Source organism: Apteryx mantelli, chromosome 3 (assembly GCF_036417845.1).
Source record: "Apteryx mantelli isolate bAptMan1 chromosome 3, bAptMan1.hap1, whole genome shotgun sequence".
Lineage (NCBI taxonomy): Eukaryota > Metazoa > Chordata > Aves > Apterygiformes > Apterygidae > Apteryx > Apteryx mantelli.
The window spans coordinates 83,305,220-83,325,018 of record NC_089980.1 but is presented as its reverse complement, the minus strand read 5'-3'; the positions used below and the strand labels follow the sequence as shown (position 1 = coordinate 83,325,018).

At 41.5% G+C, this 19,799-nt stretch overlaps 1 protein-coding gene across 3 annotated transcripts in view; it reads right to left on the bottom strand.

Moving 5' to 3' along the window:
• CEP85L (centrosomal protein 85 like) overlaps positions 1-19,799 on the bottom strand; it is a 118,965-nt gene that overhangs the window by 6,323 nt on the left and 92,843 nt on the right. For all 3 annotated transcript variants that reach the window (XM_067293800.1, XM_067293801.1, XM_067293802.1), the window contains 6 exons: positions 12,988-13,105; positions 10,729-10,905; positions 5,805-5,957; positions 5,369-5,523; positions 2,470-2,587; positions 2,097-2,147 (listed from right to left, as the gene is read on the bottom strand). In XM_067293800.1, coding sequence (XP_067149901.1) covers positions 2,097-2,147; positions 2,470-2,587; positions 5,369-5,523; positions 5,805-5,957; positions 10,729-10,905; positions 12,988-13,105 — 772 coding nt within the window. The remainder of the gene's footprint in view (positions 1-2,096; positions 2,148-2,469; positions 2,588-5,368; positions 5,524-5,804; positions 5,958-10,728; positions 10,906-12,987; positions 13,106-19,799) is intronic.

Below are 19,799 nucleotides of genomic sequence, written 5' to 3'. Positions count from 1 at the left end.
TTTGTTTCCAGGATGCAAGCTGGAAACAATGACTGGCAATACATTCTAAAGCATAACTGCAAAATGTGGCTGAAGAGATGGAGTGAAGTAAGATCATCTGAGCTGAAGATAAATTGTATCTCCCTCCTGATGAAGGCTATCAGTTTTCAATGAACTAATTTTCAATGCTTGTTCGAGGAATACAATGGGGAAGGAAATCAAGGATACGAACAAACTGTGATGGTCTACAACTAATTTGAGGGCTAGCACCATATTCAAATCTTATTTTTTGACCTTAAACAAAATACATCAAAATGGGAAAGGTAAGAGAAAGTCCTGGAGAACAGAACACCACTCCATGAAAAGTCTGTCACTCCTCTCCTACTTGGCATTTCCCAGTATCAGTCCCCTAAAGTCATTTCAGAGTCTAAGCACCAAAACAGCTGTCTGTATGAATGCACACAAAATTGACTAACGTTTTAAAAAACCTCAAAACAAATTTGATGGAGAGCAAGAGATCAGGAAGTTAAGGAAAATTTAGGATGGGGGAGATGCATGTAGGCAAGCTGTGTATATTTTGACAAAATAATCTTAACTATGGAGACAGAAAGAGAACCTGAGAAAGGTTATGGAGTTCAATTTGATACTTTTTTTTTGGAATTATTAAAGATATAGAACTACATTTGCTTGAGTCATAGGCGAATTTTTCATGAAAACATCTCAATTTGATAAATTTTGCTGCCTTCAAAACTAGAGAAGGTTAAATGACTGATTTTGCTTTTCAGATAACAGATGCACATTACATTGCAAACTAAATTCCCTACTGCTTCTCTACTGATGTATTTAATACAAGGTGGTTTAATTAAGCAATAATATGGTTGTTGCAGGTACCAGGCTTCTTTTCAACACCAGTTGTTTACCTGCATGTTAGAAAAAGGAAGCGCTCAGATGATGAAAGAAGACTTACTTTCCATGCTTATAAACAAGCAGATTTAGTTCCAGTATGCAAAGTGGAAGTAAGAACATATATTTGCTAAGAACGTGTTACACAAGCAGTTCTGTATCTCTTATTATTTGGATTCTAGCTCCAGAGAGCACTCCCTTCCCACTGCAGAAGGGACAGGCATTGAGCTGACTGGTTTACTACCATTTTGCTGTTCGCCCAAGCCTACAGCACATACAGCCAAAGTAGAAGCACCCTCTTCACCCTCAAGGCACAACCCTGTAACTTCAATTTTGCTGGAGGACACAGAAGCAAGAAACGTGGAGACAAATGCTAATCTAGTAGAAGAATGCAGAAACTAAAGTTTATCATATCTGACTTGAATAATCGCTGAAAATAAGTGTTCTACAATTGCTATTTTTTTCAAATGCTCAGCTTTTGCCAGGACAAGAGATACCTTCTTCCCTACAACCTGTATAACATTTCCTTTTCTCCACAACAAACACTGGTCACTAAGTACCTGCCAAGGATCAGGAGCTTGATGCGTTAATACAATCCACAGAGCTGCTACTGACTCCTAGTAACCTCTGCTGCCTTGAGAAATCCTTGGCTCCAAGCTAGGTACCCAAGACCCACCAAGAGAGTTAAGGTACCTAAATGAGTGACTGTCAGAAACCAGCAGAACAGGGACCTGCCTGAACTGTGTGAGATGTGAAGTGGTGTGGTTTAGAAAGGCATCTGGGTCTGCTAGGGACCTCAGTAGTGAAACTTCTGATCAATGTCATTTTGGTACTCTGGATAAGCATCTGAACCCCAGTGTTTGATGGGAGACTTGACCGTTATTTAAAGAGGCAATTCTCAGACTTGAAACAGGCAGCCCTGGTATGACATCCACTGGACCAGCAGAGTAAGGATGCTACATAACAATAGTTTTCCACTTTATTCTTAGTATCTGCAAAGTGCTAAGTGCTAAACCACACCAATGTCAATAATAAATACTATCTGAACCTGCAGGAAAATGCAAGTCAACTACAGGCCATAAGATTAAGTTCTTGGCATTTTTATCTTTGCTTCCTATTTGGGCAGATAAAAGGATGTAATTCAATTCTAATAATGTCATCTTTATGAACTAGGAATTGACAGAGTAAGTACCAAAATATATGCTCTTCCTTACCTGCAAGTCTAAAATCAGTGCAGCTATCTGATTTTGTTGATTGTCTATGACCTGGAAAATAAAATTGAGTAATTTAAAAGGCTTGAATCTCTTCAGCTCCCTTTTTAAATCAACTTATAGATGTGTAGCCATAGGTTTCAAATGGCCAATCTTTGAAAATGTAAGTGACAAGAGAGAGTTTAATTCTCACATAACTGGAAATTCATGGAAAATAAATGCACAGACCAGAAACAGATAGGTATTCAAAAGAAATCCGGATTAACAACAAATGTAAAATTCCTTAGTGAGACAGTTATTTTTAAAATAAAAAATAAAATAAGAAATGTAGGACTCAAGGTTAAAGATGCCACCAAAAGTTAGCTTGCAGACTAACCTTACTGGCTTTCTCATTCTTTTCTTTGAGACATTCATTCTCACTCTGAAGCTGTTTGGTGTCCAACATGGGAAGGCGAATACCATCTTCCAAGCATTTTTCTACTTTCTGCTGCAAGCTGTTCAGCACAAGAGAAAGAATTAAGTGTACTGACAGAAACCAAAAGGGCAGCGTGTTCTAGTGAGAAATTAGAAATTTGCACCATCTTCCAAGCGGCACTGTAAAACTGTACAAAACAGAATCCAGCCTTATGAATTAGCAAACCAACAGTGGATGAGTGATGCAAAACCCTATACTGATGGTCTGCATTAGGTTATGTGATAAAAAGCTCACCTGCGCACACCCACAGGTGAGCCCAAAGGAGTAATGGCAGGTAGGGGCACCCCAATCATACCCTGCCCCAGCTACCCCCAGGCCCATCACAGGAGCTGCTCAGCCCATAAAAGGCCCCTCTTCATACACATGCGGGAGCTCAGAGAGACACTGGCAGGTCGGGAAGCCCCAGTAACAACCAGTCAGAGACACAGTCCCCTGTCCAGGCTCCTCCAGGGCTACCCCAGCCCCCAGGCCAGAAGTGAAACCCAACACCATGGGTCAAAAGGAGCTGCCTCCCCTGAGCCCCCTGCACACTGTGGGGAGGGTCACTGTCTCAGGTCATGGGACACATTGGGGGATGCAGGGGAAGAGCATTTTGGGACTGCACAAGACTTATTATGGGATGTTTCAGGGAAGAAACAAAGGTGGAGAAAGGGAGGGATCACGGTGGGTTTGGGAAGAAAAAACATGGGAAAACAGGATATGTGGATAAAAAGGGCTGGTTGTGTGTAAACAGGGCCGGTCAGTATGTTTGTCTGGCCATACCCAGTGCCTAATTAGCGCAGTCTGGCCTATCTTCTTATCCTTATTCTCCTTTTCTACCTATTTTCCTGAGTGAGGGACTCTCTGTTCTGTGTGTGTGGAGGTCTGAGTGCCAGCAACTGGAGCCAGACCACAGCTCCCAGGGGCCCATGTGTCTGTGGGGCAGCAACTGGAGAGACCAGAGTGACCAAAATTAAGCACCAGCAACTGGAATGGCACCACGGGTGAGAGTGTCCCAAGTCTGCGGTGTCAGCAACTGCAGCAAGTGAGGGATGCGAGTGAGGGTGCGATCGCTAATGAACATCAAGCTGGACCATCTGGTGGGTAGGTGAAGTGACCTGGGAGCCAGGGGTGTGTGGGGGTCTCAGGGCGACACCATGGGGGCAGTTGGCCACCAGAGGGACTAGGGAGTCCCAGCCAACTGCCAGGGAGCCAGTGCAGGTTGGGGGTCAACTGAGACCCGCTTGTACGTGTGCATGTGTGCTTTTGTGTGGTCTATACCAGCAACTGGAGTGGAGCTGCAGGCCTCAGGGCTCACAAGCACAGGGATGAGCTACTGGGTGGACCGAGTATCTCAGCCCAGCTGCTGGATGGATCCACGTTGTACCTACGTGTATATATATAAATATATAAGTATGTTCCACTAACAGACCTTCTGTCTGATCAACCAGAGAGGAGAACAGGGTGAAATTGTTGTTGCTGTTTGTGTTTGAGAGTGCTGTGTGTGGCTGGCCATGTTGATCAGTGTGGCTGGCCACATACATATGTACGTATGTGCTGTACACGTGTGTTTGTGTGCACAGGTGTACCTACCGGGAATACATGCTCAGCCTCGCTACTGTCTGGACCTGGGGACACAGAGCTGCAGCAGCCTCACTGCTATCAGGTTACTGAATGCGCAAGCCCTAACCATGTATCCTTCATGCCCTCTGGGACTGGCTTGTCATAAAGCCACATATATGCCACATATGGGAGCATAAAGCCACTTCTGCCAGCTGCTTCCATATGAGGCCATGACCTTCAGACCCTCTGTAGCTCAGTTTAAGCTCCTAGGTGTAGCTAGAGCTTTTGCCTGCTCACCTTCTCTCAAAAAGAAAATACATTTTATTAGTGTTAATCCTGTTGTCTAATTTAGAAACCAGAGGCCACTTCAACTATTTGCAGGCCTTCAGAAAAGACGAAATGATCCCTCTAGATTACGGAGGCATGAAGAAAAAGGCCTTTCACTTGTAAGATGGAAACAATGCGTCCAATGACTTGGCTGGCAAGGTGTCCCAAGCAGCTAGCCTTTCATCATGGAAACACTTTCAGACTGCTATGGCATGCACATTTACGCAACTGAGGGACACTGAACTGTAGCAACAGCCCCATAAATTATTAAAAGTGATTTCCCCCCTGCTCTTTTTTTTTTTTTTTTAATAAGCCTTTAAGTAGTTCCTATGATTTAACATATACCATAGTAATAATGTCTCAATATCTCACCTGGAATCTTTTCATGGATATCTGTCCCATTTGTTTTTTTATAGTTATTCAAGTTCAATGACAGCACACCAGCTGCAGTTAAATCTCCCTGTAAACATCCCCCAGCCTCAGTGAAAAGGTAAGAAACAGCCACAATTTATCTTTGACCCTTCCCTGATTTCCCCTTCAGCTGATATCCAGGGAGCTTTTCTACAGCTCGTGATAGGATTAGTTACTAAACAGGAACACTGACAGCTTCTATACAGTGCTGCTTTGCTGCACATGTTTATTCCATCCTCTCCCTGGCAGTAGTCTGTGATGCCATTGCAGCATTCTTTAAAAAAAAAGATAGCAGACTTTTCTCTGTGGCACTACTTGCAACTTGATACAAATGGCACTTTGTTGGATTTTCTATTGCATTACCCTGTCATTTTGCACAGTAATATTATTTATGCCATGAAAAATCATTAGCACTGTAATAGATTAAGACTGAAAAAAAAAAAAAAAAAAAAAGTGAGGTCTTGACATTAGCCGGGAAAACACATCCATCTCAGTACACAGTTCAAGCCGCTGTTCATACCTCTGCACTGTTGTGACCAGCTCTTTTTCTTTTTTCTTCTGACACATCAGTTGCAATTCTCTGTCTCTGCACTGTGATCGGGCCTCTCCAAGCTTCTTTTCTAACTCAGTCAGAGTTTCTTGGAGTTGCTTGTTCTTCTCTTCTAGAATTTGCAGCTAACACAGATTATATTAGTCAGACACAATGTCACATTAATAGAAGGGATTGTGGCAGGCCACAGCCTTGCAGTTACCTTCTGCATAATCTTAGGCCCTCTTCACCTATCTGTGTATGATTATCCCTAATATAGCTACAGTGCTTTTTAAAACATTCAGATATTTCTCCTCCTAAACAGATGAGAAAAGTTATGCATATTGAAACAGTAAAACATTTGGCAGCAGACATTACAGAACTTACATGTATATTTAAAATGTAAAACCAACTCTTTCTACCTTACCTGTTTAGTCTGGCGTTCTATATCATCCAGCGTTGGCAGGTCAGCCAGGTATTTTTCTAAGGTTTCAATTCGTCTCTGTTTTTCTTTGTTTTGCTCAGAGTCCTTCTGGCATTTCTTTTTTAGGCTATTAATATATCGGTCCCTAGTTTTAAGCTAAAAGAAAGGAAGAATACATATTTTATGATTGCAATAGAAAATAAACCTGCTTTGCAACCAGAGGCTGGTCACTCTACAGGAATTGTACTCACAGCTACATGTAAGGGTTGGTTACTGCAGAAAATAAAACCAAAGAATGATTCATTCTGCTTCATCCTGACAGCTCCAAGACACAGACCCACGCTTGACCATTGGTTAGTCTCAAACCACAGTTGCTTCATCTCTGCTTAGAGCACATCATGTGCCTTGGGAACTGAAAGTATGCTAATTCAATGCTTAAAATATATATAATTCTTCAACAGTGTGGGTGTTCACGTGCAACAAATGATCAGGAAATATTTTAGTCCTCCCTCTTCCCCTGGCCTAAACAACAACATAAAAACACAGAACCCCAGGAACTTCACCCAACAAGAACTGCAGACAAAAATCTGACCTTGATGCCATCTGACAATTACATCAGAGGACGTCAGAATGGAATAGCTGCTTTCCTAAAGCAGCTTTTCTACAAGCATCCTAATTGTGCATCAGCTTGCAAAAGAGTTTTTTTATATTATGTTATGATCCTATAATAACCACTCACAAAACACATACTTGCATCCCTGCTATTTACTTGCTTTATTACCTAGGACTAAGAAAGGGGAAGGGAGGCAGGAAAGAGTATTTTCCAATAAGGATCTGATTTAATGGAAAACTGTATCTCTGTTTCTTCAACCAATGTGTAATAATTCACAGATAACAAACACTTGTCACTAGAGTAAATGTGAAATGTATTTTTATTTTGGTTGCTGGAGATGTGCATCTTACTGAGAAATGAATGTGTGACACTGCCAATGTCAGAGCTAGTGATGGAGATTACAGAAAAGTTTAAAATGATAATATCTGAAACAGTTTTCCAGAAACAGCCTTCTAAATAGGCCAGAAAACTTAGGACTGCCAAAACGCTGGAAATCTTTACATCTTCTCTTTTATTAGGACCTCAAAACTGAACACAGCCTTCAGGCAGCTCTAAAATCTTTCTGATTAGACAAAGTTCAACTAAAGTCCACATTCACTAAGGCAGACTTACAATTTAGCCTTGATATTTTGCCATAATATATCCTTCAGTAGCATTTACTCCCCCCCACCACCAAAAGTCTTAAGATAACAATATTAAAAGACACACATAAGCCAGTGTTACAGTGCAAGAATTCCCAGGAGTCGGACCCTTACGCTACTTGAATCCCTCCCCTTTGTTTCTCACACATTACTGAGGAGGGCAAGTGAGGCTGCTAGAATACCCCCCGTACTTCCGGGACACAGACTGCACTGTTTCCAGATCTCTTTTTCTTCTCTTGCATACATACCCTGAAGGTCCTCTCCTGCAGTCAGACTCTGCAACTTCTCTCCTTCTATTAGCTACAACGTTTGCCTTCGGATTCCTCCCTTCCTCTCAAAATCCCCTGCATCACCCCTGTTCTCTTTCTACCCTCTCCCTCCATACACACACACCCACACACCAAAAATGTTTGTTCTTTCATTCCTGCTCACTCTACTGAGAGGAACGAAAGCTTTGGGTTTTGTTTTTTTCCCCCCTGTCCATACACACTGCTGATGACTTTGTCAGGGCAGGAATAAAATAGGAAAGCGCTCACCTCCCAGCAATTGAATATTAAAAGCAAGGCCACAGAAATCGTAGGGGAGAACACTGCTACAGGCAATCAGTGGTACCTTACAGAAGTCCCTCATAATTATCCATAGCAGAGAGAGAATGAGGAGCCAGCAGTGTGCATGTGTCTGAACCAAATCATTTCCAGCCCAGCAGTCAAATTCTCAAATGAAATGCCCCAGAGCTAAACAAGGGCTGCAAAATCTGGAGAGGCCAAGAGGCACACGCATACCTGGCACAGGGAGAAGGAGGAACCCAGGCACTCATGACAAAGGACACCGATAGAGGGTACTGCAATATCTACCTTAGCAGGCTCCCTCAGCTAGGAAGCCACAAGGAGCTACCAATGTTCCCAGTCAGCCATAAGAAAACATCTTTTTCAGACCCGCATTCAGACCAGAAGCCTAATTAAATTGCAATAACCTCAACCCTATACTGACTACACAAGGAGCCTCGGAAAAAACCTTCTCATTCAGGCACCTGTACTATTCATAAGGTGGTATGAAAACTGCCCTGGGTGGTATGTCTGCATGGGGCAAAGACAGGTACGATGTCAGCAGCGAGCACAGAGCACCTCTATCTCTGCTGGCCCTGCAGTTTCTGAAAAGGAAAGCATCACGTTCATCTACCTTAATGTTAGAAACTACACAGCACTTCAGACCAAGAGGCTCTCTAGGCCAGTATCTTGTCTCCAGCAGTGTCCATAAACAGATGCCTACAGTGGTGAAAGAACAGGGAAAGCGTATTTTCCCAGACTCCAGTTGTTTTCAACTTGGGGACTACCCTGAGACAGGTCTGATTTCTGTGTGCTTAGAATGACCGAGCACTTCCAAGAACTTGCTCCCTCTTCCCTTAAGCCCCCTATACTCTCAGCATTCACCCCAGCCTTTAAAAGACATTTTACAGGTTTGCAACCCTTCACATAAAGAATCGGCATTAGCTCCTTTTGCTAGTTATGTATATGGCTCCTACAAGCTTCACTTGATGTTCACTTGTTCTTGTTCACTGGGAGACGCAGGGAACAGCTGATCACCCTCCACCCCTCCCCTGCCCCTTCTGATTCTGCAGAGTGCCCTCACACTCCCCTTAATTAAGTCACTTCTTCTCCAGTGTAAAGACTTAACCATTCCTCCTGCAATTTTCTGAAGGATATCTGTCTTGTTGCCCTTCTCTGAACCTTTCCCAGTTCCACTACATCCTGTTTTTGAGATGAGGGAGCTCTCACCACTGACGGCCAATGAAACAGGAAAGTCTTCATGTTTTCTTTCTTCCCACCTGCACTGGAATAGTCATAGCTTGTCCCTTATTGTCAAAAAGTTATCGTCTGCACATTATATTTAAATGCTGCATGTTAAAAACTCCAATATAGGAAACGACAACATTGTTTGCAAGAGTGGGGCAGCCAGAGAATTAAAAATTTATGTCAGCAACCTTCACCCGAACTTGTAAGTGTTCTTTTAGGCAGGCTCTTGCAAGCAAAGCTCACCTGACTGCCAATTTGCTTCAACTTTCTAGCATTTCCCACTCCCATTTCCCTAGCCAAACCTGGCTTTGGGCTGAAAAACCTTGTCCTCTTCAAATGGACAGGCATTCACCTGCAAATAACGCCTGCACAGCTATCAGCAACAATCCCTTTGATCAGTACAGAAATAGTATCTTTTGTCCCCTAGCATCAGTCACTACCCAGGGACACCATGTCCTTTTGGCTTTAGGCTGATCTCCCTGTCAGCACAGTGGAGAGATTCCAGAGACGGCCGTGCCCAGGCTCACCACCCACCACTGCTCAGGTCCCCAGCCTGCTGCATCCCTCGGGAGCATGGCACAGGCCCTTCCTCCCTCTGCAGCGTTTCCTCAAACACAAGGGTACTAATCCGACTACAAAAATGCATGTTCTCCCTCCCTGCCCCCTCTCTCCTGGAGAGGCTCCTGTTCAGGGCATGGGAGGGATGGAGGTTGAGGAGTGAAGCCGGACCACCCAATGAATCAGTCTCCTGACTACAGACCATCCAGCCAACGTGCTCACTGCTACATAGGTCCTCACCAGTGCCACCGCTCACACCAGCAGTTCCTACAGAGTGAGGGACATAAGCATTAAAAGCTCACACAGGAGGAAGCAGCAGCAGCATTCAATGTCTTGGCATTTCTTCTGCCCATCCTGACTGCTGCCTTTAGTGAAAGACAGACTGCAGGGTTCAGAGGGAAGGGGAAGGCAGAATTTATGAGATGAACTATACCTTCTTCTTTAGCTTCCCACCTGTCACTTAACTGTATCATACTGAAACGGCATGACTCAGTGCCACCTGTAGGCAGGAGACTGAGGTAGATGATGCACCATCCTCTCCTCCTGCTCCTACCACTTGAATCTGCATTAAGGTAAATCTAAGTCCAGCAGCAGGGCCCAGTGATCAAGGAGAAGGTAACAGCAGTGAGGTCTCCCTAAACCTTAGGGACCACTGCCCAACTGTGTGTTCTCGCTTGCTAGAAATGACGGCTGTCAAGACATTCAAAACTACCTTGGGTATTGCTTCAGCTCCTAAAGAAGCTCCTTGTCAAGACAGTTCAAGTACACAGCCATCTAAGACCCTTCCCCTATCCCAGACTAAATTCCACTTTGTACATCCTAGAAAAGCTACAAGATAATCTCACCTGCTGAGCAGCCACGTTCAGTCTGTTAGATGCAACCCAGAGCACAAGGCCTGCATCTACCATGCTAAAAATACAGATTCCACTTTCACACCTTTCCTATTTTTTTAATGCTACTTCATTTACTGTAATGAACACTTCTGACTATACAAATTTTTAGACTTGGAGTTGAGCAACTTTTCTTGAAAACAAGTTTAACTGATACATGATTAAAATTGTCAGCATCACGTCTGAAACATGTATATAGACCATCATTTCTTCTGGTCAGTATCACATTTTAGGATGCATTCACTACAAATTCAGATTTATCTGCTGCAACACCTACTACCAGTAACTACCAATTTTTCCATCACATATAAAGCTTAGCTACATTTCAAAAATGTGTCAGCAACCCATACATAGTAAGTTGCTTTCTAGCAAACAAAACATCTGCTGCTGTAACAGCATCAAAAGGAAATTTGAAACATGAAAGACACTTACTTTCTCTTCCATCTTCTTTTTATCCTCACTAGATTTGTTTGAAATTTGCTTAAGAAATTCACTGAGTTGTAATTCCTTATTCTCAGCTGCTGCAATCTTTCGCTCAAGCTCCTCAAGGTGCGATGTTGATCTTTCTGAAAACTGAGGTTGCAATGATGTGCTCTCATACTGTGGTTGCTTATGAAAAAAGAAATAAAATAATCATACAAGTGAACACACAAATACCAATGTCTACTTCAGTAACACAGCAGAAAGCATTTTTTCAACTTACAGGAAGGGTGGGGGTTGATTTTCAAACACTAAAACATGTGGCAACAGCATGTATTTCAGGAGTCTTTATTATTCGGAGCAAAAAAGAGGCTGGACATCTTCACATTCACAATATATACAAACGAACATTGTGGGGCTATCTCCCACTCAGATTAACGGGAGCAGGGAGGTGTCTTCAAAAGAGGGGAAAAAAAAGGGGTGGGGGTGGGCAAACAAGGAAGAACCGTTTCCAAAACAAATCACTGCCACTGCATTAACATACCATCCCATAAAAAGAAAACCACTCTGCAAAATGACTATGGATATACTGAAACAGGAGATGCTTGAATCTCACAGATCATTCTAAAGCAGAGTGTTAACACTAGTCAAAATTTAGAGCTACCACTGAGGTGCAGAAGGGTGCAGTGAGTAGCCTGAGACCACACAGTGGTAAAACTCCAGGCAGAAGGCAGGTGGCCTCCTGCCTTCTCTGTCCTGCCTACCAAAACCCTCCTGCCTTTCCATTTCATGCAATAAGATATTACTCCTCTGCTTCCACTGCCCACAGAAAGACAAGCTCAAAGCAGAAATCCACTGCACGAGGATGAAAAGAGCCTGAGATACACCCCACCAGGCTTTCAGCTTCAATATTCTTTTAGTAACATAAATTGGTATCTGCAAAGAAATTACACGGACAGTCCTTTTTAATTAATAACATTTCTTCAGGAAAGTGGATGCAATATCCCTAAGAATTTACAATTTACTGATACAAACAGTTAAAGGAAACTTTTATCTGAAAGTTAACCTAAGTAGGCAAACAAATCAAGCAGAACTCCTAAGAGCCATTATAAACTTTTTAAAATTTAAATTATGAATGATGAAAAGAATCTACTGTTTTATTTAAAATGCATTATGGCATACTAAGATATGTATACTAAAATTTCAATTTCTGCAACATTTTTTCAAAATCTTAATCTAGACAGAATTTAAGTATTTTATAAAAGAATTTCTGGAAGCACCAAAAGCCAAACTTCACATTCCTGTACGTCTGAGAAAATTCCTAAATACTTAACTTCACACCGAAGCTCCACTTGAGTTTCTCTCCTGCCCCACATAAACTAGAGTCTTACCTGGTGCACAGCTGGGCCATTCTAAGGCCATAATTAATGTTATGCAGAAGTACATTAGCTGAGATTCTGGCACAGCATTTGTGACAAAAAAAAAAAGGTAATAAAAGAGGGACAGATGACATGAATTTCTTTGCAAATCTGCCTTGAATGTTCGCTTTCCACACATCCTTTTACACATGCCTGGATGCTGATATGGAATTTGTGTGCTGCGACAGGGCCGCAGCCCACAGTACCCACAGTCCTCAAATGGATCTGCACTTGGTGGCTATCGTACGCTACCTCATCTTTATACTCGCTGATATTTGGGCTAGCTAGATTGAAACTAGATACGCCCAAAACACCACACCTTTCCTTTGAGACTAAGATACTACTTAGGAGTACTGAACCGTATCCCACTCAGGTGTCTGGTGCAAAAGTACTTCACCAGTCTCTATTTGACTTGTCACATCTCTTCCACTTATTTTATGGATACTATGTCCCTAGCATCATTTCCTTTTCAGTAGTACCTCTTTCTCCTCTTCAGAAAACCTTTATCAGATGTTTTCCAATACTCCCTTCCTGAAATACTGCCTCTCAACATCTCCCTGCATACCCAGGCTACATGCACGCTGTTACAATCCCTCATTCTTACACCATTTTCATCATGTTTCAAAACAAATCTGTACATAATATTAACATAAATTAGACTTCCGCAAATATAAAGTAAATTACAACACTTACAGGATATTCTTCTCTATGCAAGTTACAGCTATACAATTATACACCCATCAATAAACCATAAGAGCTTTGCATTTTGGCCTGCAGAAAATAGTGAACATGCTTTCAGATGTCTGTTCCCAGGTACAGGAACACTTCACTAACAGAAAAACATCCATCCTACCTGCAAATTAGTCATGTAAGGTTCTTCACAGCTCACAAGATGGCTCAATCTTGCATGTTGAGCTCGTAATTCATTTTCCCTTATCTTCTGATGTAAATTGTTAATTTGCTGCTTTTGCCTGTAACATACAGATTTGAAAGGAAAAGGAATGGAACAGAGACTGAGATAACATAGGTCTTAAAATTTATACTTGAGAACATTGTAACAATGCTGTTCAACCTACTTCCTCTCCACCACATCATCAAATGAAGCAGTAACAAATACTACATATAGTCAAATTAGGTATTTCAGAATCCTGGACCTTCATTACCTGTGGGCTTTCTCCACCGCAGCCAGAAGGAAACTAATCTAGTTTCACTCTAGAATTGGAATCTTACCAGGATATGAACTACTAAACTACAGTTGCACAAAACTTTCACATTAAGTATACCCCAAATGGCCTATTTTCAAATGAGAATAGTAAGTAATTTGTGTAGAAATATGATTTGAAAACTTTTTTTTTTTTTTGGGGGGGGGGGGGGGGAGGGCAGGGGGATAGGAATTCTGTCCTCATTTACTCCTGTGGCCAAAGTGCAAGCAGGAAAAAGCTTGTGAGAACAAAACACAACACACCACTTTTCTTGGACTTCTGCTCTGCACCGTCTCTCCTCATGAGAGCTGACTTTTGTCACAGGCCTGAGACACTTACAAATCAAGGGGAGCAGAAAGAAATTAAAAAGAAAAAGGCATTATGTAAGACAGACAGCATGGCTTTCCCATAAACTCTTTCTTTTTGCTCCCCTTAAGACCTTTTCAATCAACTGCTTTACATAAGATGTTTCCTACCACTAGAGTTAAGTGCCACACTGCATACTAAACCAGAATTAACCTCTTAAACCAATCATCTGGGCAGTGTACAGCAGAAACATAATTATATCACTATTTAAATCACAGCTGAATTTGAACTAGCATGTCTACAGGGCAAATACAAGTCAGGTCTCAACTCCAGCCAAAGTCACATTAGAGATATGGACTTGGAGGTTTACTGTATCCTTCACAGAGAAATGGGCACATCAGTAACTGAACAGGATGAGTTGTCTCACTGACCTATCAGAAATCATTAACATACATAGCTACTTTCCCAAATAATTTAAAAACAATTCTGTGTACTCCTTTAATTTCACTTCCTTGGTTTGTTTTTTTACTGTCTTTTTTATACTAGGAGATGTTTGCATGAAAGCATGAAATTGTTTCTTAAAACATCTCTAAACATGCAATACTATTCACTTTTCTGGAAATAATGATGCTGAACTGAGATGACTAAACCCAAAAACCTAAGAGGTGATAAACAGCAAACACAGGTTAACTTCAAGAAAACACCTGCCTGTGCACAGAGCAGAAAAACAAATCCTGTAAAAGTAAAAAGCAAGATCAATATTTGTGGGGGGAGCCGTTCTTACAAGGAGCATCTTGGAAATATTATCATGAAACAAGCAACAAAAATGAAGCAGTAGAAAAATGAAGTAGTACAAGATTTCCCTAAAAATGTATTAGTTGAAAAGATGCCAGCTGCAAATTTTAAGAGAAATAAAATTTAAAAAATTATTTAAAGGGAGTATCTTAGCCACATAAGTTCTCCTAGCTAGTCATCAGCTGACCGTATCCCAATCATTTGGTTTACAAGAGGAATTCACTATTTAAAAAGAGAGAGAGAATATATTAGAAGCTAAACTTCTAAGCTGTGTTGCAAAAGATGTGATGAACCCCTAAAAACACTCATCTTTTTATGTTGCCTTATTTTTACGTCTGTAAAGAATTAAGATTAATGGGAAATCAGTCTAAAACAGGATGCGATTCTGTAGTATCTTAAAACAATTCATGCAATGCAATTCATAATATGCAGGTCTGGTTGGGGTCTTTTTGTACGATGGCACTACAAAGCAAGCTACAAACTTATTTTGGAAAAAGTAGGTGTCAGGATTAGGAGAAAGAATATGCTCTTTACTTGTAACAGCTCATATATAATGAGCTCAACAGCTTGTGTAATCACATGAGAAAATATAAAGTGTTGACGAGTTTTGTTGCATGTTTAGTCACAGATTGCAAAGTCATTTTAGTATGAGATGTCTTAACCTATGATCAAAAGTCTTTTTTTTTTTTTTAAATCATCTCATTACTTACTGGATATAATATCTGTTAAAATAACTTTGCCACATTTGTTTTAAAATTATTTAGCCATTTGTCACTCACCCCTTGAGGATACTATACGATTTCCTCTTTGTGGCTGATCGTATCTTACCAGCGCCTTCCCTAACCAACAGCAATTCAACAGCCTGAACCAAACAGCTTGAAGTATTTTTGAACTTCCAACGACATTACCATATTTCCTTTCGTAATCCTTTCCCTACCCTACCAAATCCCTGCAGGAAAAAAGTGAAACAAATTAATCCACAATGAAACAGAGCTGCACTAGCAGAGAGCGTGGCTATTTTTTTCTTTTCCTTCTGCAAAGCATGACACTCTCCTCCACTCTAAAAATTTGCCAACGAAACACAGTACAAATATTTTAAGTCTGTGTAGATCCTGTACAACTTCTTCACACAATCACCTCTCTCAAAATATGATTAATCTCACAGCAACCAGAAAAAAAAGAAAATTGAAAACAGACCAGCAGTTACAAGCAAGATAAAAAATAAGCACCATAGAAACATATTTACTATTTACATACAACCCTGTAAGCCTTTGGAGACCTCATACCACATGCATTTTATCACTGATGTTGTCATATGCTAAGACAGTTTTAATCCTCTGTTACCCCACAGCTGTTACTACTGATCCACAGCATAACCGCAGGCTCTGAGCCTTATTTAAAAGGAGTGCGGAAAAGTTCAGACGCTGTCGCAAACACAGCTCGTGTGTGGCGCTGGGAACGCTGACCCCAGAGGCCTCTCTGCCACCAGTCAGTAATCCTGGCACTTCCAAAAAAGCCTTCAGCATTTAGGCCCTTTCGAATTTCTGCTCACGTAGATGGTGACTGCCACTCTTGGTAGTCCCAAAACAGGTAAATAATCCTAAAATGGAGAGGTGTTACCTTCTCGACAACAACGCTGCTCGTCGGCCTGGACGAGCCGTGCTGTTTCTAATCACATGTGCAGTCTCTGTCTTTGCAGAGTCAAACAAGAGGAGACTGAAATTCTGTAACTGTTGTGACAAATGTTTGCAAACACTCATCTCCTCTTCCCCGTCTCTAATCGGCTGTTCTCCCCATGGGTTTAAGATGTTAAAAAAGGATGAAATTCACTTTTGTTTGCCACGGACACGAGAGTTACCCAGCTGCACCACCTCACTCCAGCCTACTCATTTTCCTGTAATTTTTAAAGGCAGGAATTTTCAATCCGTCTTGCACAGGACTGAAGTCTCCAGATATGAAGCTCCTCCAAATTTTGCGATTCTAGAAGCCACCTGTGCGTTGACAGGCCTAGGCTGTGGTATTCGAGACCCTGGGAGGAGCTCGCCCCTGAGACACAGCTCTACAGTGACCAGGCCACAGCCCATACAGCTGGGTTTGATGGCAACACTGTATCCGGTTACCACCAAAATTAGTCCCGCTCACAAATTGCCTGATTTTCCCCGTGAATGAGCGTTACAATTCTACGGTAACAGCAAAACAAGAGTTACTGGCTTATTATGAAAGTTTCCGGGGACGGCTCACATGATCTCAAGCCGTTTCCCTGTCAAACCGAAGATAAAAGCATTCTTTGTATTTCACTTTAGATTCCTGTCTGGCACCTCTCTCCCATCACCCCCCAGCTCAGAGAGAAACAGAAGGGAGGCAATGCCCTGCTCTAACCTCATCAACCAACTAATGGGACTCAAAGGGGGCAGATGTTTAAAAAAAATAAGAAGGTTTGAAAAAAAAAAAAAGCTGCCAAATGCAGGAATGAGAGACCCTTTTGGAAGGAGCATTTAGAAGCATTCCTTATTTAAATTGATGCTTCAGAAGAAAATTTAATTAAGATGCATGAATTTTAACTCTTCTACCCAGCCTGTGGTAAGGACAGCACGGGGCTGCCTCCGGTGGTGCACCCTCCTTCCAGCACTCTTCTCTGTGGACTAACACGGAGAAGAAAACATGCTTATGCCCCAGGAAGGATCAGACAAGCTCACACTACACCCCAGGAAGGGTCAGACAAGCTCGCCCCACACCGGAGGGCCGTGACTCTGCTTACCAAGCTTGCTAGAGTCCCGAGGAAAACAACTGGTGACACTTGACACTTTAACTGGATCCATTTCAATGAGCAAAAAGAAAGTTACAGCCATAACTGTGAAATATCAATGAGGGAAAAAATACCAGTTTTGATTCACTTGTAGTTCCATCCTTTGGCTCAAACAATCCTTTTCGGGAACCCCCCCATTAGCAGCTGACATTCAAGGTAGCACAGAGGATGAGGGGTAGCACAGGACACAGCTCAGCTCAACTTGCAAGAGCCTGGACTGTCTACAGAGACTAGCATTAATAATAAATAAGCTGTTTAAGATACAAATTGCTTCTGGGTATCTCTCAAAACGTTAGTATGACATAACTGACCTTCACATCATTTTCTCATGCTCAGATAGGACTAGCTAACAACAACTGTGGATATAGGCTTATACAGAAACTCACATGCACACGCATCTCAACAGCCCGGTAACACAAGGTTGTATATTGCATTCAGCTGGAAATAAACTGCGTTACCTGAAACATGGGACCAACTCATCTGTTCTCTATTAATCCATCTTACCATTGATTGATTCTAACATGAAAGAGTTTTTAAAAACCTATGTCTGCCAGCAAAGCACTTCCTCCCTGTAACTTTTAAATTTACATTAATTTAAGTTTCTTAAGAGTCCTACACTAGAGGTCAAGAAAAAGGTCTAATATCTTTGAACACTTCAAGAACTTTAGAAGAGAGCTTTTTCTACCAGAAAACAGACATTGCTAACTTCATAATAAATAAAATGACAATTGATGCTCACCTTCAAAGATCACAAGTTACAGAGAAGTAATTGCTTTAGGCAAAAATGCCTGAACAGATTTCCTCAGAATCAGGATGTAAAATATAATATAATACAGGTCCTTCTATAGTACAGACATCTCTCAGCCCACGCCACAGTTAGAGGTATCCTACTTTGTTTTGTTGCTTAAGAAGTTGGATACTAATTTTCATATCCCTTTGTTTTAAAGGCATGATCTCTTGGGAGACGAGTGCAAACATGCAGAGTACTGATAGGGAGAGAGATCAGTCCTAAAAAACAATGCAAATACATTTTCCATAACTCAGAAGACAAAAAGGCCAAGGAATGCTGATGTCACTAAAGCTCGGGAATGAAAATGGTCCCAGCTTTCTTATGCAGTAAAGTCTGGGTTTTTTGCAAGGCATTAAATGTCTGCGGTTCAAAGCAAACTCTACATTTCCACCAGTCACAGGGCAAGTTCATCTTGACAAGACGGGAACACCACCTCTGGGAGTCAGGATGCAATCTCTCCTCTGGATGGATTGCTATTTTTTTTAACTGACCATTTTCTTGAATTGCACAGAAGCTTGAAATGTTAGTCTGACCCCGGGAGGTCAGTTAGTGGTGAAGTACAGGGAGGCCAGTCAGAAGCACAGTCAACAACTGTACTGTACTTTATCAAATGTTTTTTGCTATTTAGTCAAGCAGAGTGTGAGAAAAGAGTGGGATACAGACACAGCTGTCTGCTCAGAATGAACTGCACCCTCTCTCCCACTGCAGGAGTTTTTCAACTTGTGCAATCTCCTGACACAACGAACACAGAGCAAGCCTTGCATTTCCCCCACTGTTTTCAGCTCTGTCCAAAACAAGAACCTTCTAAAAAAAAAAAAAAAATTAATCTACAGAATAGAAATGAGCTCAGCAGCAGCTCCACAGGAAAAGATCTGGGATTACAGCTGATGACAACTAAATGCAAGTCAACAATGCTGTGTTGCAAAAAAAGCAATCATCGCAGGAGGATGGCCTGTATGATGCACCAACACGCAGCAGAAGGGAGGCCTCAACTGTCCTGTTTGGACACTTCAAGAAAGATGCAAATCACCTGGAGAGAATCCAAAGAATAACAAAAGCTACCAGAGGTCTAGAAAACATGACCTATGAGGAAAGACCGAGACATATTAGGAAAAGTTTTCTTTTGTTTAAACTAATAAATCACCACACTATGCAACCTAGAAAGATGGTAGAACATCTGTTATTGAAGGCTTTTACGAACAGGTTACATAAACATCTATGAGGAATGATACAGCTTATAGTTTATCCTCCCTTAGGCCTGGCAGGTAGATTAGATAGGTCCTTTCTAGCCATACTTTCTTTCATTATTGCCAAGGCTTAGGCTATTACGTAAAATCTAATGAAAGACTGTTAACAATTTCCATTTCATTGATATTAGTAGCATCCATCTGTGAAAAGGTGAACTTTTAAAACTGCTAAAATAATTATCCTATAGCAAAATCATCCTGAAAGTTTACTAGCCCAAGATACAAAAACCTCAATCACAAATTATCAAGGCAATCAGCGACATTAAGAAAAAGATAAATGTATGTTTTTTCAAGTTATTATTGTGAGCAAGCAATATTTTACACAGCAAGATACTCTGGGAGGGTTCCTTACAGCCTTACCGCCTGCACAGGACTCCCATTTTTACATGCATTCATTCGTATCCAGGGTGGCATAAAGCTTTTAATATGACTTCCTCAGAATTTACTGCATAAATATGTCATTCAAGTGGATATACTAATGCTGAAGATCTTAACAGAGCATCCCAAAAATCAAGAGGA